The following is a 21,065-nucleotide window of genomic DNA, read 5'->3' as shown; positions in this document are numbered from 1 at the left end:
ATCCCTTCATCTGCATTCGCCGACTTCACTAGGTGAGTGGGGTGTCGACCAAGATCTGACCCGGCAGTAGCAACATCCAAGGCGAGGTCCGACTACTCTCAGCCAACCGCTCGCCGGTCTTCAAGCGTCAGCGACCAGTTGCCATCCGCTTCATGTGGAAGCTTCACATTCCGCTAATCCCAGAACAACACCCGGTCCGGCCCCAACTTCGGACAGGAACATGCGGGATGCGCGTGCATGTGGAGGATGGAAGGGAAAAGGGGGGGGGGGTTAACCCTCGTCTCTCTTCCCGACCCAGGCTAGCCGGACTTATCAAAGAAAAAAAGAGATCTCTCTCTGCTACATCGGTGGATGCACCACCCCCATGTTACTGGGGTGGAGTTGACCCGGCCTCTGCGCTTGTATCAACTGGCAACGACGCACGCCAGCACATCAAGATGGGTCACACTTTGAGCCGCATCTTCCAGTGGCCATGCGTCTGACGACCCCTTCCCTCCTTCCGCTGGAATTCTCCATCATTTCCTTGTTGCATCAGTCTGATCTGGGCATTTTTGCCATCCCCTGCCCCGCATTCTCCTTGCCTCAGCGCAATAAAGCGCACTTCTCTCGCCGGTGATGACCCATGGCTTCCGTCCCTTCCTGCATCGCCCCCTTGGATAGGTAGCATATCAGCCTTAAGTTAACATCTTCAGTCTCCCAGCTCACACCACCCTCGCCCGTTCGTGAGACAAAGCGCCCAACTCCGACGTTGCCCTGCGTTTTCTTCCTCCCCCTTGGGTGTTCCTGCCACATCACTCCTCGGTCAGGCTCTACTGCAGCACATCACACCAAGTCTCGGCACCCCCCCCGGCCCGCAGTCTGCTCACGGTGCCACCCACCTCCCTGTCATTCTTCAACTTTCGCGTCACCCGTGCCTGGCCACTCTATCACCGGGCATATCGACCACGAAGCGCTCACATTGGGTTACCGAGAAGCGATTGACACGATGGGCGGCTTCTACATGCAGTACCTCGAGAGTAAGTTTTATATGATGCATCAGCATATGGAAAAGGAATCCGATTCATTAATCCACCGTACCGCGCTGTCAACACCGTGTCACACACGTCACTCCCGTTATGGTGGGGGTGTAGCCGAGAAGGAGGGCATCCGCACGTGGTCAGCCTCCTTCCCTCTGCCCCCCTCCCCCCCTTTTTTCCCCCAACACACACGCACACGCGCGCGCGCGCGCACACATACCCAAGTCTGTAGATGCTGTTCCTGGCCTCACACCCCTGAAACTCGCACCTCTCTCCAAGCCTCATCGCCTTTCAAGCTACCGGCCCTTGTCCGTGCAATGCGTCCCCGTAGGGCTGAAGGCGTTCAAAAGAATTGGGCTGTCATGCAGATCGGTTCACCTCTCCAAGTTTATCACACCCGGTTCTCCATATCCCGTTAACCCCCCTTTTCGAAACCCGTTCCCCACCCTTCTCCCGACGACGGGTATAGGATGAAGACAAAGGGGGGGCTAACCATGCTGCTTTTTTTTTGCAGGCCTTTGCCGGCGCCGTGGGTGGCACGATCCCAGGTACGAATGCTACCGCGACGGCAATGGCTACACCTGCCTAGTGCTGGTCAACGGGCGCGAGTACCAGACCGATCTGGCCTACGAGTCCGGCAGCCTGGCCCAGGAGAACGCGGCCATGCGCGCCTTCATGGTCTGCCGCAACTTCTCGGTCAACGGCGGCATGCTGGCCCGCAACGGTATCGTCCAGGGGCTGCCCGCGGACGAGTCCAGCCGCAGGGCCCGGAAGGGTAGCCGCGGCCACGCCTATTCCTCCAATCACGGACACAGGAGCCGATCTAGCCACCACTCCAGCAGCAGCTCGACCACCTCGCTCGAGTAAGCGCCTGCACGGGAGCGGCCGTTGCCTTCTGTGTTGTGTGTGACGTGGCCCGGGGGACCCCCCAGCCCGAGCCGGGACTGAGGTTCATCCGTCGAAACACCCGTCTCAAGATGTCGCCGTTCCTTGGAATCTCTGTCTGGGTCCCGGTCCCGGTCCCGGTCCCGATCAACGGAAGAGCAGGAGCGTGCCCCTCAAAGACTCCTTTTTCAAAGCCGGACCTTTTTCTTCTTCTTCTTCTTCTTCTTCTTCTTCTTCTTCTTATTTTTCGTCTTTTTTACTATAAAACTCGGACATGGCTTCACAGCAACATGGCGACGCGGCGAGACAGACATCCAGAGAAGAAGAGCCGTGGATTATATACCCCTTTGGTGGCATGCAATCCCCCCCTTTTTTGGGGGGACCGGAAAACATGGAGACTGGGCTGGGGCATGAAGACATGACTTTTTGTTTTCTTGTCCCTTTTCTCTCCGCCCTTTCCTTCATTTTTTTCCCCTCCATTTTTTATTCTCACATCTTTTCCCATCTGCGCTCTTCAGAGACAGCGCTTCATTGCGGCATTCTTACGACATGATTGACGACCTGCTACGACGCCATTTAGACAAAATTCGGCATTTTTGCTTTTTGACGAGTTTTCCCTCCGTGATAACCACGTCCGACCTGTTCGGCTTGGGCCAGCTTGTTGGGTGGCTTTCTCTTCCCTCTTCTGCTTCCGGAGGGAAGACCAGGGAATGGCCGTGGCTTTTTGCTTCTCACCTCGGAACCCGCAGGACCCGCTGGGTTTTACAGGACCAGTCGGACAGGAGGCGATGCAAGTCACCTTTTTTTTTTTTTTTTTTTTTTTTTTTTTTTTTTTTTTTTTTTTTTTTTTGCGGTCCGGAGCCTTGAGATGGCATAATATTTCGGCCATTGGGCAGGAATAGACCGGACGGGGGGCCGATTTGGGCCGAGCCAACTGGAACCCGGAAGTGCATCTCTGCTGGGCGTTTCTGGGCACAATCAGGGCTCAGTTGGCAATTGCAGGCGCTTCTTTGCCGCTCGGGACCGCGCTTTTATGCACCTTCTGCCTCGGCATTTTATGCCACATATTTTTTTTTCTGAGGGAGGGAGGGCCTCGGTTTGACTCGGTCCCTGTCACCAGAGTTGGCTCACGGGCGAGATGCTTGAAGAGGTCGGAAGAAAGGATCGTCTTGGCTGCGACGAGAGACGGGGGGGTTCTTTGGATTCATTCTCCTCTCAACTTCCGAGAGCTCTTTCATGATGAATGACGACACGACGACAACGACTGACGACGACGATGACGATGATTATGATGATGCGTCTTCAAAAGAAGCAGAGGAGGCTATCTTTGAGAAATACACCGGATAGAGAGGTTCTCGAGAACTTTTTGCTTATGGACTTGACCGTTCTGTGATATCTCTGCTGATGTTCTATTTTGGCTCAACGGGGCTTTCGCGCGCCACTGTCAATGATGGTTGGTGCAATCAGTCAACAAGAAAGCATCGAATGAACGTAGCAAGCACCTTCGAGTCAGGATCCCATCGCGCACTCACGGCATGCCACACTGCATGCAGATATCAACGACCACAGAGCAATAGTGTATGTAAGGTACCGGTACAGGGTGTAGGTATGATGTAGAGACCAACAGTACGTCTCGTCAGGGCACACCCGCGTCCCGAAAGACCAACCGCGGGTTGACACGGGATGGGCGGAGCGGGATCAGCGAGAGGATGGGTGTGTGACAGGTGTAACCCGCCCCGGCACTTGACCCAACCCTCCATCGCTTAGCCGTAGTCTGTTCCAAGCTCTTGGGTTCCCACGACGAGAAAGACTGGCCTCGGGTGTGTAGTACATTTAGTACTCCGTACGGATTACAATACGCCCTTTCGACCGGGCACACCCGCCGCCCCTTGGTTCGCCGGCGTGCTACGGGGCTGGGGAAGATGGGCCCGCCTCCGGCCATCTAGTCAGATACTTGTGTAACGTTAATCTGTAGTTAGTTGCGGCGCAAGCGAATTCCACGGAACCGTAGCCCGACCAAGTTCATTCCTCTCCCCCCGGATTCGCCGGAATGAGGGACCGTCCCGGGCCCTTCATCGACCGGTCTCCACTCCCGGGTCCGTTCTGCACCTCGGACACACGTGTTACTGTAGTGTATGTGTACGCGAAACGACCATACGAAGCTGTGTTGGGTACGAAGTATAAGGCTTCTTTGAACGGTTCGGCCCGAGACACCGGCTATCCCACTCCCACCTGGCGGCTCCGAGAGCGACGCGCGTTTTCCTGTCTCATAAAAGTGAGACCTCGGCCCCTTCCCCCTTGGCAACACAACATGCCGCGATCGTGATTGCGCCGAGTCGGCTCTTTGCGACAGCGTTTGCATCATCTGGCGTCGTGATTCGTCGTCACCTTTTGTAACCCATATCTACTTCGCAGACCAGATCGGTTTGCAGTGTGCAAAGTGGCAATCAGCATTTGGCATCCCTTTCTTTTTTCATTTATTTTTTCCCATTTATTGATTTTCTGTTCTGTTGCTGCTTTGTTTTTGCGCAGGGAAAAGAATCACCTTATGTCGGTCGGGTGGGGAGGAACACCGTTGGTATTGTCTCTTCCCGAAGCGTATGGAATGATTGAAACCTCGTAATTGAGAGCCAACTTCGGACATCGCACAAAGAAGCCAAAAGCTGCTGGGGGCACGTTTTCAGCACAGGACTCGCTTTTGTTCCCGGCCTTTTTGTACATAGTAATCTGTAGTGGAGGCCGATGATGGGGAAGAAGGTTTTGCAACGACTGCCTTCTCACAAGGGCATCCATCACAAAGAAGTGCTATGGTCCGCCGGGGAGGCATTGGATCGTTTGGATGCCCCTGACCAGCTGCCTACGAGCTGGCGTATGAGCTGCTCACGAATTACCCCTGAGTGGGAAGACTGAGGCTATGGGATCCACTGATCTTGGGTGCTGCGGTGCGATCCAATCTCGCCATGGAAGAGATGGCGCACGCCAATTGGCTGCGCAGGGGACATGTGGCCCAGCGAATGGCGCTCCCCCCCTTCCTCTCCCCCTCCTCTTACCTGCCCTAGCAGCCCTGTCAAAGACCACTGCTAAGCTTTGCGCGACACAGCCTGGAGGCAAGACGAGGGGGGTGTGGCTCCTGAGCAAAAGGTGTCCTTCTCCTATCGTCGCGTTTCTGGACCGTTGCGCTTTCTTGCCACCTCCTCCGGCTGCAACATCTCGTGATCGCATCGGGTACCTCACCATTTTCTCTCCGTCGCATTTTTAGCAAGTCGTGACTACCTGGCCTTGGCTTCCAACTTTCGTGCCGGTCTTTGCGATAACTTATATCCCAGGGCCGCTGCTAATAGTTACCTGCCTTCGCTTACCCTTCTTAATATCTGCCACTCGGAGTCCGCTTGCCTGCTACACCCTCCTCTACCTTCTTACGCTCGTTCATTCTCCATTTTGCCCAGCCCGCTCGTTCAACAACATTAGCAAAAATGAAGGGTAAGTGGTGCACCCTTCTTCACCCAACCACCCGCTCTTCTGCATGCCGCGGGCCTGACGCTGACGCTGACCGTGCTTCGCGTCATACAGCCTTAATTCTTGTCGGCGGCTTTGGCACGCGCCTGCGCCCTCTCGTACGTCCTCCGCCGCATCATCCCCGGCCTCCACACGCTCCCGCGACCTCCCCGCAGCGATTGCCCCATCTTCTCGTTTGCATTTGCTGCATGCTCGCCGACACGGCTAACCTCCCCCGCACTCGTTCAGACTCTGACTCTGCCGAAACCCCTGGTCGAGTTCGGCAATAAGCGCATGATCTTGCACCAGATCGAGGCTCTGGCGGACGCCGGCGTCACCGATATTGTCTTAGCCGTGAACTACCGCCCTGAGATCATGGAGAAGTACCTCGCCGAAGTTAGTCCCCTCCCGCAAGCGCCCTGCCGAGAAGGAGGAAGAATAAGGGGGGAGTGGGGAGGGGGAGAGGGGGCCCGCAAGGAATTGGACACGTACTCACCTTCCACGCGATACATATAGTACGAGAAGCAGTTCGGCATCAACATTACCATCTCGATCGAGAACGAGCCCCTGGGCACGGCCGGGCCCCTGAAGCTGGCCGAGAACATCCTGAGAAAGGACGACAGCCCGTTCTTCGTGCTCAACTCGGATATCACCTGCGAGTACCCCCTGAAGGAGCTTGCTGCCTTCCACAAGGCGCACGGCGACGAGGGCACCATCGTCGTGACCAAGGTGGAGGAGCCTTCGAAATATGGCGTCGTTGTCCACAAGCCCAACCACCCCTCGCGCATCGACCGCTTCGTCGAGAAGCCGGTCGAGTTCGTCGGTAACCGGATCAATGCCGGCATGTACATCTTCAACACATCGGTGCTCGATCGCATCGAGCTCCGGCCCACCTCTATCGAGCAGGAGACCTTCCCCGCAATGGCGGCAGACGGCCAGCTGCACTCGTTCGATCTGGAGGGCTACTGGATGGATGTCGGGCAGCCCAAGGACTTCTTGACCGGCACCTGCCTCTATCTCTCTTCTCTCGCCAAGAAGGGCTCCAAGCTGCTCGCCCCGTCCACCGAGCCATACGTGTACGGCGGCAACGTCCTGATCGATCCCTCTGCCAAGATTGGCAAGAACTGCAGGATAGGACCGAACGTGACCATCGGCCCGGACGTTGTGGTGGGCGACGGCGTCCGCCTGCAGCGCTGCGTGCTGATGGCCGGATCCAAGGTCAAGGACCATGCCTGGGTCAAGAGCACCATCGTCGGCTGGAACAGCACCGTGGGCAAGTGGGCCCGCCTCGAGAACGTGACTGTCCTGGGCGACGACGTCACCATCGGCGACGAGGTCTACGTCAACGGCGGGAGCATCCTGCCGCACAAGACCATCAAGTCCAACGTTGATGTGCCCGCCATCATCATGTAAAACTACCAGCTACATGATTGCCTGTTTAATTTTGGGCCTGGGGAGGGGGAGGTGGGGGGCACCAAGCCTTCCTGTCTCACCCCTTTTTTTATCTTATTCATAATTCGGGATATACTAACGGCTTTTTCGCTTTTAAACCAAAAAAAAAAAAAAAATCTGACTTCCGCGATCCCCTTATCCTTATTACCGGACGAAGCTGGAGGGACGGAACACGGAATCCCAAAGGAATACCTCTTTCACCGAGAACAACGCTTTTCGTCTTTGTCAACATCTGGGGCATAGCAACGCCAAAACCTAGTTCCACGACTGACTGACCTGGCGCCGAGAGCTGAGCAACCGTGTCTGGTCCGTACATAGGACGATGCGAAGGTCGTGGCTCATTTCCCCCCCCCCCCCCCCCTTCTTCTACCGATGGGGTGACATTTCAGGAAAGATGGGTATAGGCGTTCATAATGTGTGCGAGCTGTTTTCGTTGGGACGGGTGCATCAAGGAGTAGAGCGGGTCGAGTGCCTATATGAGTGAGGTTTATGACCACCTGCAGTCCACATCGGTCATGGGAGACTGGCTGGGGAAAAAGGTCTGGCAATGGGAACGGCGGTCAGGAGGCATTTTCAAGCTCGGCGCTGACATGGGAGAAACTCTCGTAGCGTAATAAACGTCACAGATGGACCCAACGGATCGTCTCGGTGCTAAACAAGGGAACGATGGATGACGACGGAGCAAGCTCCTCAGACGCAGACAGGAAGAGGCAAGGACCGGTCCGGTGGATAGCAATTTGGGCAGCAAGGCCCGAGGTCGACCACTCCACAGACTCCGCTGCCTCTCCCTGTTCTTTCCTTTGGGCATAGGAAGAACCAGGAAGACTGCGCCTTTTCCATAGACAGCGAACCTATCCACCCCGCCGATATGTTAGTCATTGGCGGCCCCGACATCCCTTCCAGGAGGTTAAAACAACAACATATCAACACTGAGATACCAGGAGGAGGAGGAGGAGGAGGAGCAGGTGTGGGGAGGGCTTGTCCTGAGAGGTGGCTGATTGGGGAGGCGTCGTCCTCAACAACATGTTTACTTGTTTACTTGTTACCGGGTGGAGCGATCGCACCCGAGATCAGGACGAGACACGGGCATGAGCTTGGCTAGTGCCCGGTTCCTTGGGGGCTAGTGTAGCCCGGCACTTCCTCTTCCTCCTCAGGACATTGTTCCACCTTTTTTTTTTTTTTTTTTACTTTATCAACGGCCCCCGATCGATTGCGATCGATCTGTAGGCACTGCGGTGGACATGACAGCGCAGGCCACATAACCTTCTCCCTCCTGTGACTGAGTAATGCGCCATGGTACGCAGGTACGCAGTACATACACCCTGCAAGGAACAGGGGCTCCAGCCAGCGTGTCAAGTTATCGGGCGCTTCGAGCCGCCGCCAGAGAACTTGTCCCCGCTGCGACGCACAGTACACTACGCCATCTCACATTACCAAAGCTGTTTGATGCAGCCGCTATACCTCGTCGTAGCACAGGGGCTCGGAGGTCAACTTGCCTTGGATATACGTAGCGGGCGGTGGCCAATAGATAAAAAGCGGAGGCGAGGTTGTTAGATATTACAGTGTCTATAGACAGTCATGTGTGTGCTCTGTGGAGAAGAGAGTTCTTTTTCTCCCTTCCTCTGCTCTGCTTCGTTCTTGTGATGCCATACGGACTACCCGAGGCCCAACCACGGGAGCTCCCGATTGCTTCTTCTGCTAATCATTCGACAACGTCGACGTACAGTACGTATACTGCCCTGTCCTTGTTCGTGGAGCACGTACAGCAGCAATCTGTACATTCATCTTTTACATATTATACATATATATATATATATATATACATATATATAGATCAACGCCCTATGGTAAAAGATCGCCGGTGGGAACCAGACAGCGTCATTGGGTGGCACCATTCGCTTATTCTTGATGTAAATCCGGGCGTGTGCAGGGCTGTCAATAAGTCGTTTATCGATCTGCCAAATATATATATATATATATATGCATAGGCCCTACCGAGTGTCCCGTTAGTTCGCGAGTTAGTTGCGCACTCCAGCCCCAGCTCGGCCCCCAGATTATGTACGCATCCCGAGGGACCAGCGTTGCGACATGTCGCCGTGATGTCAAAACCGCGGAACGTGAGCGTTGCGCTGTCGAATTCGTTGCGCCAGATTAACTCAACCCGTTCTTGCCACACGAGGGGACGACGCAGTAGTCATAGTAGGAAGGCTGCGTTAAGGTGGCGAAACGGTAGCTGTTCATGGCTGTTCATGGCAGGTACACAGGCACAGTCCTTGCCAGGAAGATGGGACGACTTGGTGTAAGCGTTCGCTGGTGCGTTGGGCTCGATCAGGGGCGGCTTTACCCCTTACCTCTGAGTAGCGCTATGTGTATATACATACATACACGAACATGGTGCGGCCGCAGAGATATCGTACAGGTTTCCACTTCTAGAACTGAGACTAGGAATATGCTCCGTACATCCCAAGCAATGTAGCAAACTGAGCTCGGCCAGGGCGGAATAACCACTGCTCAATCTGACCACTAAGCGGCAACATACAATGTGAGGCGTCAGAATCTGAACGATCCGAGACTGACTGTATTCCAGCCACGCCCATGACCAAAGAAGTGCAAATGTTACGAGTAACGCGGATTATGCATTATGTGTATCCCATTAAGTATGTGTGTACTGTACATCCGTACATTTCCCAATCCTTGTCTTCCACCCAATCGCCGAGGCATGACTTCAAAAAAAAAAAAGGCAAGTAACTGGGGTATCAAGACATGCCAGCCAAGAACCCACGCACTAGAAACTAACGAAGAAAACATACCCCAAACCAGCACCAGGCCCGCTACATGTCATCATGGTCGTGAAGAAAAGAGAGAACAGAGGAGAGAGAGAGAGAAAAGGGAAAAAAAGAAGCAAACCTGCTAGTATCGTCGGATAGCAGCACACCCAACGCTCACTGATCTTGATCTTGACACCAACCCCTGCTCATCTCCACGGCCTGCTCCCATTTCTTGAACATCTTCTCGGCCTTGGCCCTCTCCATCTGTGGGTAGAAGACCTTGCGCCCATTCCGGTTGACCTGCTTGAGGTCTTCCAGTTCCCTCCAGACACCAGTAGCGAGGCCCGCAGCGATGGCGGCACCCAGCGCTGTGGTTTCGCGCATCCGCGGACGGTCCACAGGAATGCCCGTAATGTCGGCCTGGGTCTGCATGCACAGGTCCGAGTTGGAGAGGCCGCCATCGACGGCGAGCGACTCGAGCTTGTGATTCGAATCCTTCTCCATGGCCTCCAAGATAGCGCGGGTCTGGTAACAAGTGGCTTCGAGGGTGGCACGAGCAATGTGTCCCTTGTTTGTGTGGTGGGTAACACCGACTGATAGAAACTGTTAGTTCTTTCAAGATCTTCACAGGAGTGGAGAGAAAAAAAAAACAAAAAAAAGGAGAGCTTACAGAGTGTCCCCTTTGCGTCGTCAATCCAGTAGGGGGCAAAAAGCCCGCTGAAGGCTGTGACAAAGACGACGCCGCCGTTGTCGGGCACCGATTCAGCTAGCGCCGAAATTTCGCTCGAATTCTTGATGAAGCCGAGGTTGTCCATCAGAAACTTGACGCCGGAGCCGGCGACGGCGATGCTACCCTCGAGGGCGTACACTGGCTTTCGGCCACGGCCAAAGTCGTAGGCCACGGTAGCGAGCAGGCCGTATTTGGAGATGACGGGCTCGGTTCCAACGTTGTACAAGAGGAAGCATCCCGTGCCGTACGTATTCTTCGCCTGCCCGGGACTGAAGCCGCACTGGCCGACCAGGGCGCTGGATTGGTCGCCCAAACAGCCGGCGATGGGGACGTCCTTCAGCGGGCCGCTGGCGACCTTGCCAAAGCATTCGGGATCTGACGACGGCACGATCTTGGGGAGCTGGACCTTTGTCTTGTCGATGCCGAAGAAAGCCAGGAGCTTGTCGTCGTACTGCAAGGTGCGGATGTTGACAAACATGGTCCGACTGGCGTTGGTGCTGTCGGTGACGTGCACCGGCCTCTCGGCCTTTGCGCCGCCGTTGAGCCTGTAGATGAGCCAGGAGTCGACGGTGCCGAAGGCAAGACGGCCCTGCTCGTAGGCTTGTCTGACCGCGTCAACGTTCTGGATGAGCCAGAGGAGCTTGACGCTGCTGGGGTACGTCGACAATGGGAGACCGCAGAGCTCCGTCAGACCGTCGGAACCCTCGCGCGCCTTGAGTTCGCGCACGAGGGCGCTCGTCCGCGTGTCCGGCCAGACGATGGCATTGTGCAGGGGCTCGCCGGTGACGCTGTCCCACACTACCGTCGTCTCGCGCTGGTTGGTGATGCCGATGGCCCGGATGTCCGACTTGGAGTAGCCGAGATCGACAAACTTGCGCATCGCCCCTTCAATACACTCCTCGACCGAGCTGACAAGCACGTGAGGATCGTGTTCGTGCCATCTGAATTGACTTTGTTAGCATCCGTCGTGGTGCAGTAGCTCCGCGGCCAAGGTGGAGAAGGAGGCGGAGCCGGAGCCGGAGTAGCAGCCGGGCATACATACCCTGACTTGGGGTACAGATTCTCAAACTCTATTTGGTGGCTCGCAACGGGATCGCCCTCGCCGTTGAAGATGAGAAAACGCGACGACGTGGTGCCCTGGTCGATGCTGCCGACGAACCAGTGCTGCCTTTTCTCCTCGTCCGTCTCGAGAATCCCCTGCGGGAGGTGTGCCTTGTGGTGCGTATCGAGGTTGGCTGTGATGTCCGGGAGTCGCCTCGGCGTTGCGGCAGTGGGCTTCATCAAGAGACCATCTAGGTTGAGACTGGGACCGCCGTCTATGAGTGTGTCCTCGAAGCGGGCCGAATTTAGTTCCCTGGCTTGAACCATGATGCGTTGGTTGTGTGTTGGTGTTGCTGCTTTGGATGTGTAGATGAGTCGATGGTGACTGCTGGATTGGAAAGGGCGATGGTGTGGTTGTTGGAAGTGTTGGTTTTGGATTCGATTCAGGACAGAGGGTGGTCGCGACTGCGGACGGCGTAGCACTGATAAAGGATGCCGGCGCGGGGCTTTTTGGGGGGGGTTTAACCTGGGGGGTCAGAATCGGGGAGGATGACAATAGGAGGGGGGTACGTCATCCCCCGGAAAAGGGGGGGGTGGCCCTAGCTACTCGTACAGCGATTGTGATGGGTCGCCCCAGAGAAGGCGACCTTCGATCTCTTGCAGCTTCCCCGGATGTTACTCCGCTGTGACGCTTGGAGTGGCGCTGGCGGTTTCCACGGAACAATGGCTCCAAGCGAAACGGCTCGAGGAACCAGTGCTCTCCAATTCGGTTGCGCGCTCAATGCGGCTGCGGCCATGTTCCTTTTTTTTTCAACGCAGTCCCGGCAGGACGTCTCGCTAAACCGGTGATTTGTTGCAGCGTGCCTGTTTCCCGGCATATTTTTTTTTTCTGGCTGAAAGCGGCACTCCCGCCGGTTGCAATCTGTAAGGACCTCGGCTCTGTCCATTGGTGGGTTTTTTGCGGGGGACGGGATTCGGTATGGTTACAGGAAGCCAAAGCCACCAGACCCCACCATTTCAGAACCCCGCACATAACCAACCCCCCCGGGGACTCCGCTTCATAGAGTCTCGAACTTGCTCCCGAAAATCGACATTTCTTGATCGTCGCTTTGCACCCACAGCCCCAATTCCTTCACGTCATTAAGAGTCAGTCGGGTCACAGCCCAGACGTTTTCTCATCGCAGGAAACCAATTGCCTTGTTTTCTGCCCCTTGATGTCTCGCCTCCATCAGATTTCGCTCGATCCAGCGCCGTCAGGGGTAACGTTAATATGTAACCTCCGGACGCTGCCCCTGACATTGGAATTGTCTCGGGATGCTACTGCACGTTAAAAGCACCTTTGGGTCGTTCGCTGTCTAGACCCTGCCGATCTCGAGCTACACGACCGAACGCCTGCTCTCTGCTCGGTCACTTGACATGAGGAGCTTGACCATACGTGCTGCTTAGCTAGACTGCAACCCACGCCGAAAGCTAGCTCGGTTGTAACCTTGCCCAGGTTATCCAGGCAGGGGGTGCGCTGATATCGGTAGAGACTCGCCCGAGCCGGCTTTAGGCCGGGGTTCAAAAGCATGTGGAAATTGCTTAAAACCGGGCGAGTCAGGTCCCGATTGCAAGCGTGCTCCCGGCCCGTCTGGACCTCCACCGCAGACTCATTCCAATATTTCAGAAGGCAGCGGTCTGAAAGCGCATGCGACGATTCAGTGACTCGTAGCCCGTGGAGGAAGGGAGACTGGCAAGGGGTTGCAGATAGTTGTCGGCGTTTGCGTCCGCGTGCACATCCCTCTGGAGGTCTTTGCCGTTTCCCCTGCCTGTTCCGTGGTTCCGGTGCCTCCTCGGTTTGGTCACGTTCGGTCGAGTTGCATGATCCACGCTCGGTATTGAAAGAAGAATGTTAAAACGCCTCTCCACGCCTTCTCCAAGAGTCTCATGAAGGATCTTCAAAACAAGGCACGAGCCTTGTAACGTTATCACGAGCGCAAGAATGGACTGGGGTTCTCCCTCCTCTTACGAGAGCGAAGAAAAAAAGAAGAATATGAAACCCCGAGTAACTATCATGTGAAATTGCACATTCCGCCTTCCACCCCACCAAGAGGGAAAAAAAGAAGGCAATCGCTGTTGCCGGGAATTGAGCCCGACGTGGGGGTCGAACCCACAACCTTGAGATATAACCGTGAGTTCAGTATTTAAGAGTCTCACGCTCTACCGATTGAGCTAGCCGGGCAGGCTAGGTTGTTTGTTGAAAGTGTGGAATCGGAATAGGCTTGATATTCCGGTGCTTCCCGCTCGACAATACACTTTCCCGCTACGGTACCCTGGGTACAAACACGAATGATACGGATGATACCCCTGCGACCCAACGGTTCGGCACAATACTACACAGTAGCTACGGCGTACCTCGCACGTGTCCCGGGATACGGAGTCCCACCACACGCGCATGGGAACCCCCACGCCTCCACCTTACACTAAACTTCTTTGTGTTGTTGTTTTACCGATTCTTGCCAATTACACCACACATGGAAGACCTGTCAGGGTCACGATATGGGACGCAAGGCTTATTGTAGTTACTAGGAAAAGAAGGAAAACAAAATAAAACATAATTCTAAGATCCCAAGGGTACTATCAACATTCCTATGGTAGCCTTTCCTTTCTTCTTTCTAACTCTGCAATACCGTCAGGGCAATATTCGTGACCATCCGAAATTTCTCTCTTCTAGTTAGCCTCTAAGCTCGGAAGTTATCAGGACTTAGCTTGCTTGCAGCCGCTCGCAAGCTTCTGATAAACTGATACGCGCTTCCCCCGTGGTATCTCTTGACCTCGATGCATCCCCAAGAGCCTATCTCATGCGCAATTCGCGAGCATCTAACACGCCCAACTAACCAAGCTCCAATCGCCCCAATCAACTTTGTCGTCGTCGTCGTCGCCGTCGTCGTTATCGCCGTCGTCAATATGCATGCTCGCTTTTTCGGCGCTCAGTGGTATATAACGGAACAATGCTCACCCGGTCAAAGGTGAAAAAGAGAGAGGGCAGCCAGGCCATGGATAACAATGAAAATCAAGTGCAGCACCAAACAACAACTCCTGAAACCCGACTCAGCGCCGTATCGCTCCTCTAAGTTAACAGCCGGACCCATGCACCCATATAAAACTCAGACAGACAAACAAAAATCCCTCCTAGCCTCGCATGTTAATCTGAATCCAGGCCCTCATCCGCGTGCAACCCCGTAGCTCGCCTCCGTACGGGCCCTGCCGAGGTTGGGAGGTGGGGATGGCAACCCTCACAGTGATCATTGACGCCGCCATTCTCCTCCTCATCAGCGGCTGCGACCCGCCAGCGACGGTCCCTCTCCGGTTCAATGTCGGGCTGCGGCTTCAACTCCTCCGGCGGCTGCTTGCTATGGCCCTCCCTGAGCGCCTCTCCTCCTCGCAGTTGGCACAGGGCCCTGGTGCGTCATAGACGTCGTACAGGTGCCGGAACCAGGGGTAGAGCTCGTGGGCCCGGGGCCGGCTCGCCTGCGTCTCGGACATCATGCGGCGGATATGCGGTAAGATGGCGAGCACGGCGTGGATGGAGGGCTCGCGGGCGGGTTCGGATGCGATGACGTTCCGCGACAGGCGGGAGAGGGTGGTGAGGTAGGCGTCGAGATTGTGCAGGGATTCGGAGTAGTTGAAGTCTGCTTCCGATGCCCCGCCGGAGCCCGACGAGGAGGATACGGAGTGCCCGTCGCCGTTGCGATTGGCGGACAGCTGGTCTTCGGCGAACCTGGGCGGCTGGCCGAGGAGCACCGTGGCCATTTCGAGGAAGACACAGCCAAGCGAGAAGATGTCGGAGCGCTCGTCTCGGCGTTCCTCGTGCATCGCTTCCGGGTCGGCGTACTTGAGGGTTTTGGGAGTGGGCCCCACCGAGTCTTGACCGGTCTCGAAGTGTTTGGACAGGCCGAAGTCGGTCAACACCGGCAGGCCGAAGTCGTCGATGACGATGTTGTCTGGCTTAATGTCCTTGTGGCGGATCTGCACGCTTTTGCGGTGGAGGTACGCTACCGCCTGTGCGAGACAGCCAAAGTACGTGTGAAGATGGGGAATGATCCCGTCTGACCCCCTGGGGTTTTGAAAGACTTCGTCCATGAGGGTGTGCAGGTTGCACACGGCAGGCGGGTACATGGCGATGCCGAGTATGTGCTTCTTGATCCGCTGGTTGACCCTGAACAGGGTGGTGCTGTCTCTGCCTCTGGGCCGGCGTCCAATCTCCCGGGTCTGGATGCAGTAGTCTTCAAAGGACGCCACGTATACGACGATGTGCGGGTGCCTGAGCGAAGACATGGTCTTAACCTCCTTCAGCGCGTTACTGCGTGCCTTGCTGTCTGGTCCCGGTGGCCGCGTCTTCTCCTTGCAGACAATGACCTTGAGCGCCAGCGGCCGCCGATAGGGGTGGCCCTCCGGGGGTGTGACTCTGTATACGATGGTCGATCCCGACTCGCCGAGTTCTGGGCCCTGTTGCACAAAGGGGCTAGGAGGCTTGAGGTATTCCTTGCTGCAGTGGTGGAACACTTTGTGCTTCTTAGGATCAAGCAAGGCTGTCCTGACGGGCTCCAGCCATTCGTCAGAGACTTCCCGGTCGGCGTCGTCCCAGACGAAGTGCTGATCATCCCGGCTGCTGAGGAAGTCACTCACAGGGATTGGTTGCGACTGAGACGACTGACTGCCGTTCGACTCGAACGACATCTTGTCCGAGATGAACGAAGGAACCGGGTGTTGGTTGGGGGGGGGGGGGGGGGGGGGGGGAGGGTTACAAGGGTTACCAGGCCGTCCGAGCAGCCCGGAACCGAACAGTGCTGGGAGGGGCGAGGGTTGGTCGAGGGAGTATAACTACCGACTGGGCCGAGTCCGTGTACAGAATTAGTAGCAGTCTGTCGGTTCCGGACCAGGAACAAGAGAAAAAATGGTGACACATTCAACCAGGACTTGGCGTCGCCGAGGAGGTGACAGGGAAGCGAGCATGGAAATTGGGAAGAAGAGAAGTCAGGTTCAAGAGAGCCTCAAGAAGGCGAGGCTAGGTGAGTCTCTGGGTTGTTGCCGTACTGCTGGCGGACTTCGCATTGCTCTCGGGTAGCGCCCTGCCGCGGCTGCTCGTTGGACGAAATTGGCCGGGAAATTGTAGCGTAATTCGGTGCCAGCGCTAGGCCAAACAGCGGGCAGAGACGCCTGTCGAACGCAGGACTCGATTGGCGTCGCCCGGTTCTCGCAACGAGAAGGTTGGCGGCCCAATGGGAGACGACGCTGTTCTGAGAATGCGGTGAGTGAGGAGCTCAGGGTGCAGGGCGAGAAGAACGGGTTCCTGACACGCAGGGCTGATGATTGCTGGAAGGCTGATCCAGGGTTGGGCATGGATACCGAACCCCGATTTTGCGAAAGTTCTCCCAGTCGCTCTCCAAGAAGCCACAGGGACTGCGATGCCTGGCTGTGTCGGGCACCCTCGGTCGTTTTGAGACAGACGAAAGGATCCTCTCCGCAACACTAGGAATTAAGGTAGATACTAGGCAAATCAGGGTTGGAACAACCCCCGCAAACCGGATGCTCTCTCGCGGCACAGTGATGCCTGATGGTGGGTCGGATCGGCCCTGTCAGCCCCTACTTGTAGGCGGATGATGGCAAGTGCGATGGGAAATTGCGAGATTAGGTTGTACCCGCTAAGTCTTCCGTACCTTAAATGCAAAGAAAACAAAAAGCCTCATGAATCTGCGATTTCTCCATATACACTCCGTAATCTTACATGGCTACAAGACCGGGGACGTTTTGATATTTGCCTGGAAAGTTCACATCATCCGGGATTACTTCATCGCCATCACATCTTCCATTGCTCCAGTCACCTCACAACAGCAGACTTAAAAAAAAAAAACGCCTACGCCGAATCCTAGAGCCACCCGCCCTAACCCTAGCTAGCCCTTGCGTCCAAGTCGGGAAGGAGCGACAATAGCTTCAGCAAGAACCTCGCTGAGCATCGGATCCGAAGGGCTTGTTGACCGGACTCGAGGGTTGAATGTGACTCATCAGAGCTGCTCATGTGGTCGCGATGCGGATGAACACGGCTGGTTCGCGGCGCATGACCTGCCAGAAGGTTCTTGCCCATCTAGTTGTTCATTAATCTATACCTCGGCATTCTGGTAACTCAGCCCTTGATGGAAGACGCTGTTTTGGTCCTTCCCCAAATCCACTGAATCCCACATGCTTAAAAGAGGAAGAGAGAGAAGCGGGAGAGGAAGCGGCTGGCTCCCGCTGCCTGTGAACTTGGTGCCGAAATGGATGAGCAGCAAAAGTGACAGGCCCGTTTCAGCGAATGTATTCAAAAAGTAAGTAACATACGACAGAAGAAAACTACAGAAGAGAGGATTAAGAACGTGTAGGTTAATAACAAACGACGAGGCTCCAAACCTAAGTTTCCAACCAGTCTGTCGCATTACAAAGAGCGTAGCCAAACTTGAGCTGACATGATCTAAAAAGTCGACGAAAGTGTGACCAAATAGCGAAAGGACGTAGCTGGCGCGGTCCGGCAGAGATCACGACATGCGGAAGTCGACCCGTCACGGGCAAACGCTCACAGCTTGCCCAACGCTACAAACAGGGCAACAACCGGCCGTCAGCACGATCTCACAAGAAGGAGGAACGGGAGGTGTCGGAAGCCAGAGGAGGCAGGGTGGGTTAGGTGAAGGGTAGACGGAACAGAACGGAACGGGGGGTACTCACCGGCAGCATAGCACATATACCAGGTCCGGGTGGCGCCGTCGTCCAGCCAGGAGCTGTCGAAGTCGGACCTGGCGAAGAAATCGTAGGCGCCCTTTGGGTCGACGGTGGCGTAGTTGCCCAGCAGTACGCCCCTCCAGCCGCCCCCGACGGCGTCGGCGCGGCCGTTGCTGAAGTACGTCTCCCACTCCTCGCGGACAAAGGCTGGGGTGCGCACGTAGGGGGTCTGCGGCAGCAGCGGCAGCATGTGGATGCCCTGGATGTACTCGATGTTGTTGCCGAAGTAGGTCGTGTGGTGGATCTTGTTCTCGAACAGGATGCCGGCCACCTTGTTTCCGATAAACTTGGGGTCCTGGATCGTGTTGTCCGAGGTGTAGAGGTAGTAGGACCGGAGAGAGCGGCTCTGGACCGCGAGCATGAGGTTGCCGCTGGTTGGGGGGAAATCAAGATGTCAGGAGCGATGGTTTTGGAAAAGGAAGAAGGAAAGGAGAGGAGAGGAGAGGAGAGGAGGGAAGGATAGGGGGCCATACCGGGCTTCCAGGTTCGTGTCACCAATCGTAGACCCCCACAGCTTCAGGGCGTAGGTGTGCATTGTGTCTTCCGAGCTGGACTCTTGGTCTTTGCCGTCGAGCGCGTCGAAGAGCCCGTGAGCCCAGCTGTGGCCGTGGTACCAGTCAAAGGACCGCCAGAGGGGGAAGTACTGGTCGTTTGGGCTGGGGTTGGCGATGTCGCGGACGAGCGTGTTGACATAGGCCTTGTTTTCCTCCGCCCACGACGGGTCGAGATGTCCGATCACGGCTGCCGTGTAGATGAAGTAGCCCCAGTGGAAGTGGTGGTCATTGTAGAGCGTGTTGCCAAAGTCGAGCCCGGTGTCGCCCGTCTCGTACGTGGCGGACGAAACCACGCCTCCCCAGGCACCTTGTTTGTTGTGGCGGCGTCAGTCACTCTAACGGAGCCCCTCGAAATTCTCGGAAGCGACATTTCTGGCCGGCGACAGGGCACTTACTCTCATATACCAGCGGGTACTTTTGCTGATTCTGCGCAAAGCGGGCGAATGCCTCTTTCAGCTGATTCAACCCGGTCTGCGCCATGGCCTGATCTCCCAGCATCTCCCGGATTGCCAGGACGAGGGTGGCATACTTGGCCAGCGCCTGTTCATCGTCAGCATATGCGCTCGCGAGCCCCCTTTGGGGGGGGGGGGGGGGGTTGTGTTGCTCCAAGCCCACCTTTCCGGCGAAGTACATCGAGTCTACGTCAGACAGCTGCTTGATGTCCTGCGAGACCTCGGCCTGCGCGACGCCGTGAATGGCCTGCTTAGTGCCATCCGAGATGTTGGCGGCGCTCCCGGCCCCGGGAGACCACGGCAGGAATCCAATGTTTGTCGGCAGGTCGTCCTCGACCATGGTCCAGGAGTCGGCCACGACGGCGGCTCCCACTCCCTTAGTCGTGGTCTGCAGCTTCAGGTCCGTCACTTTAGCCTTGGTGGCGTCATCGAAGGAGCCTACGTGATGAGGCAGCGCGAACATGACGAGCGTGGTCCCTTCGATGCCGGCCTTCTTGAACGAGAACGTATAGGTCCCCCTTGCGCCGTCGACGGACCCGGAGAGCTGGACGCCGGTGGCGTAGGCACCGGCGGCCTGGTCGTACACCTTCTCGCCGTCTCCCGGGTCCTTAGCCACCTGGATGAAGCCGCGAAACGGCCCCTTTGCCTGAGCCAGCCCGGTGTCGGTCGACTCCAGATCCAGCGGGTCGCCCTCGGTGTGGTGCGCATACGCCAGCCAGGTCGTTCCGGACTCGAGCTCGAGCTTGTACTTAACGACCCCGTCCTTGGGGTCCCCGGATGCCCGCGTCACTGCCTTGAAGCGTTCGCCCGTCTGGAACACGGGGGTTGCGCCGTCGTAGATGGCCGTGATGAAGCCGAGCCCCTGGACCAAGGGGAACTGCACCGCGGGCGGCGCCTCGGCGCTCGGGCGCAGGCCGACCCGGACGGAGAAGTCCGTCAGCTCCTCGGTGGTGAGGGCGGTGTCATTCCCCAGCTCCTTCGCCGAGAGGCAGACGGAATGGATCCCCACGGGGTTGAGGAAGTATTCCGCAGCTCCCGTCGACTGGTTGGTCTCGCCGTAGACTCTCTGGCTGGCCTCGATATGCGAGATTGCCAGCCCCCAGCTCTTAGAAGAACCCCCGCCTCGAGCCCAGAGGACCGAGTACGGGTGGAGGAAGACCGGGGAGGTCTGGGCTCCGAGTTGCAGGCTGCCATAGAACTTGTTGGTCTCGAATGGGCCGTTGCCCCGAACGCCCAGTCTCGGCACGGGGTGATCCCCCTTTTTGCCGAATGTGGCAGGTGGCGCATCCGTGGAAATGGGATCGGCGAAGATGTCTTGGCCGGCCATGTTGACGGCGCCGGTGGGCAACGACAAGTGCAGACTCGCAACAGCGGAAGCTGTGACGAGCAAAGGAGTCGGCTTTGGGACCGAAGTCGTCAAATTCGACACCGGGGTGACGCGTTTGGCGGTCTCAAGGATGGGTGGGATAACACCGCCGGCAGCGTGTTTCGCGCTGGCAACGATCCAGGCCGTGCCAGATGCGCCTGGGCTCCTGATGACCCGGGTGGGGAGAGAGAGGACGCCCTGCAGAGCGATTAGCAGCGTAAACACCACTTCCCATGGCCGGCCCATCGTGAGGACTCTACACAGGCATGCCGAAGCGTTGCTGATCCAACATTCACATCCAGGCGAGCCGTGGGCCGACGATATATTTGAGCCTCTCTCCCCATTCGGAGTGGGCTTGAGACGAGGGCCCCCCCGGGGGGCTTTTCATCTGCCGTAGCTTCTGCCATCGCAAGCCCGCTCTCCTCCCGGATATGAGATTGCCCTATGGCCTGAAATGAAAGTTCCGGTGGCATCCTGTACCCTCGGTGTTGCAACTCAACATATGTTCTCATGT

The 21,065-nt window shown here is 56.5% G+C and overlaps 6 protein-coding genes and 1 non-coding gene across 7 annotated transcripts; 2 read left to right on the top strand and 5 right to left on the bottom strand.

Moving 5' to 3' along the window:
* Window positions 1-889: 889 nt before the first annotated feature.
* P884DRAFT_36357 (uncharacterized protein) lies at window positions 890-2,029 on the top strand. Its single transcript, XM_069445855.1, has 2 exons — window positions 890-1,016; window positions 1,531-2,029. The coding sequence occupies exons 1-2, from the start codon at window positions 986-988 to the stop codon at window positions 1,881-1,883; spliced, it is 384 nt and encodes a 127-aa protein (XP_069296346.1). The 5' UTR covers window positions 890-985; the 3' UTR covers window positions 1,884-2,029.
* A 3,351-nt stretch (window positions 2,030-5,380) lies between these two features.
* Window positions 5,381-6,858, top strand: P884DRAFT_36310 (nucleotide-diphospho-sugar transferase). Its single transcript, XM_069445854.1, has 3 exons — window position 5,381; window positions 5,472-5,792; window positions 5,913-6,858. The coding sequence occupies exons 2-3, from the start codon at window positions 5,691-5,693 to the stop codon at window positions 6,807-6,809; spliced, it is 999 nt and encodes a 332-aa protein (XP_069296345.1). The 5' UTR covers window position 5,381; window positions 5,472-5,690; the 3' UTR covers window positions 6,810-6,858.
* Window positions 6,859-9,466: 2,608 nt separating this feature from the next.
* On the bottom strand, window positions 9,467-12,132 carry P884DRAFT_226301 (glycerol kinase-like protein). The gene is made up of 4 exons (XM_069439648.1): window positions 12,001-12,132; window positions 11,389-11,913; window positions 10,287-11,287; window positions 9,467-10,209 (listed from the first exon to the last, which is right to left on the bottom strand). Exons 2-4 carry the CDS (start codon window positions 11,712-11,714, stop codon window positions 9,791-9,793), a joined length of 1,746 nt encoding a protein of 581 aa, XP_069296344.1. The 5' UTR covers window positions 11,715-11,913; window positions 12,001-12,132; the 3' UTR covers window positions 9,467-9,790.
* Window positions 12,133-13,515: 1,383 nt separating this feature from the next.
* P884DRAFT_t115 lies at window positions 13,516-13,608 on the bottom strand. The gene has a single exon. It is a non-coding gene; the product is annotated as a tRNA-Lys (tRNA).
* A 1,148-nt stretch (window positions 13,609-14,756) lies between these two features.
* Window positions 14,757-16,106, bottom strand: P884DRAFT_278612 (kinase-like domain-containing protein; the record flags this gene model as incomplete). Its single annotated transcript, XM_069443203.1, has 2 exons — window positions 14,757-16,022; window positions 16,056-16,106. 2 exons carry the CDS (start codon window positions 16,104-16,106, stop codon window positions 14,757-14,759), a joined length of 1,317 nt encoding a protein of 438 aa, XP_069296343.1.
* Window positions 16,107-17,442: 1,336 nt separating this feature from the next.
* Window positions 17,443-17,928, bottom strand: P884DRAFT_36233 (uncharacterized protein). The gene has a single exon (XM_069445853.1). The coding sequence runs from the start codon at window positions 17,837-17,839 to the stop codon at window positions 17,528-17,530; it is 312 nt and encodes a 103-aa protein (XP_069296342.1). The 5' UTR covers window positions 17,840-17,928; the 3' UTR covers window positions 17,443-17,527.
* A 48-nt stretch (window positions 17,929-17,976) lies between these two features.
* P884DRAFT_270777 (glycoside hydrolase family 81 protein) lies at window positions 17,977-20,797 on the bottom strand (the record flags this gene model as incomplete). The annotated part of the gene is made up of 5 exons (XM_069442379.1): window positions 17,977-17,993; window positions 18,126-18,550; window positions 18,653-19,040; window positions 19,129-19,273; window positions 19,349-20,797. 5 exons carry the CDS (start codon window positions 20,795-20,797, stop codon window positions 17,977-17,979), a joined length of 2,424 nt encoding a protein of 807 aa, XP_069296341.1.
* Between the last annotated feature and the right edge of the window lie 268 nt (window positions 20,798-21,065).

The sequence above is a fragment of the Thermothelomyces heterothallicus genome (assembly GCF_042370625.1).
Source record: "Thermothelomyces heterothallicus CBS 202.75 unplaced genomic scaffold P884_scaffold_16, whole genome shotgun sequence".
NCBI classification, from domain to species: Eukaryota; Fungi; Ascomycota; class Sordariomycetes; order Sordariales; family Chaetomiaceae; genus Thermothelomyces; species Thermothelomyces heterothallicus.
This window is presented reverse-complemented; position numbering and strand designations above follow the sequence as displayed.

What these genes read in the sequence shown, in the direction of transcription:
- P884DRAFT_36357 (XM_069445855.1), top strand. Translation starts at nt 986, where the DNA reads ATGGGCGGCTTCTACATGCAGTACCTCGAGA. An exon ending in CTACATGCAGTACCTCGAGA is followed by an intron (nt 1,017 to 1,530) that starts GTAAGTTTTATA and finishes TTTTTTTTGCAG; the next exon opens with GCCTTTGCCGGCGCCGTGGG.
- P884DRAFT_36310 (XM_069445854.1), top strand. Translation starts at nt 5,691, where the DNA reads ATGATCTTGCACCAGATCGAGGCTCTGGCGGACGCCGGCGTCACCGAT. An exon ending in TGGAGAAGTACCTCGCCGAA is followed by an intron (nt 5,793 to 5,912) that starts GTTAGTCCCCTC and finishes CGATACATATAG; the next exon opens with TACGAGAAGCAGTTCGGCAT.
- P884DRAFT_226301 (XM_069439648.1), bottom strand. Translation starts at nt 11,714, where the DNA reads ATGGTTCAAGCCAGGGAACTAAATTCGGCCCGCTTCGAGGACACACTC. An exon ending in AATCTGTACCCCAAGTCAGG is followed by an intron (nt 11,288 to 11,388) that starts GTATGTATGCCC and finishes AAGTCAATTCAG; the next exon opens with ATGGCACGAACACGATCCTC. An exon ending in CGACGCAAAGGGGACACTCT is followed by an intron (nt 10,210 to 10,286) that starts GTAAGCTCTCCT and finishes AGTTTCTATCAG; the next exon opens with TCGGTGTTACCCACCACACA.
- P884DRAFT_36233 (XM_069445853.1), bottom strand. Translation starts at nt 17,839, where the DNA reads ATGCGACAGACTGGTTGGAAACTTAGGTTTGGAGCCTCGTCGTTTGTT.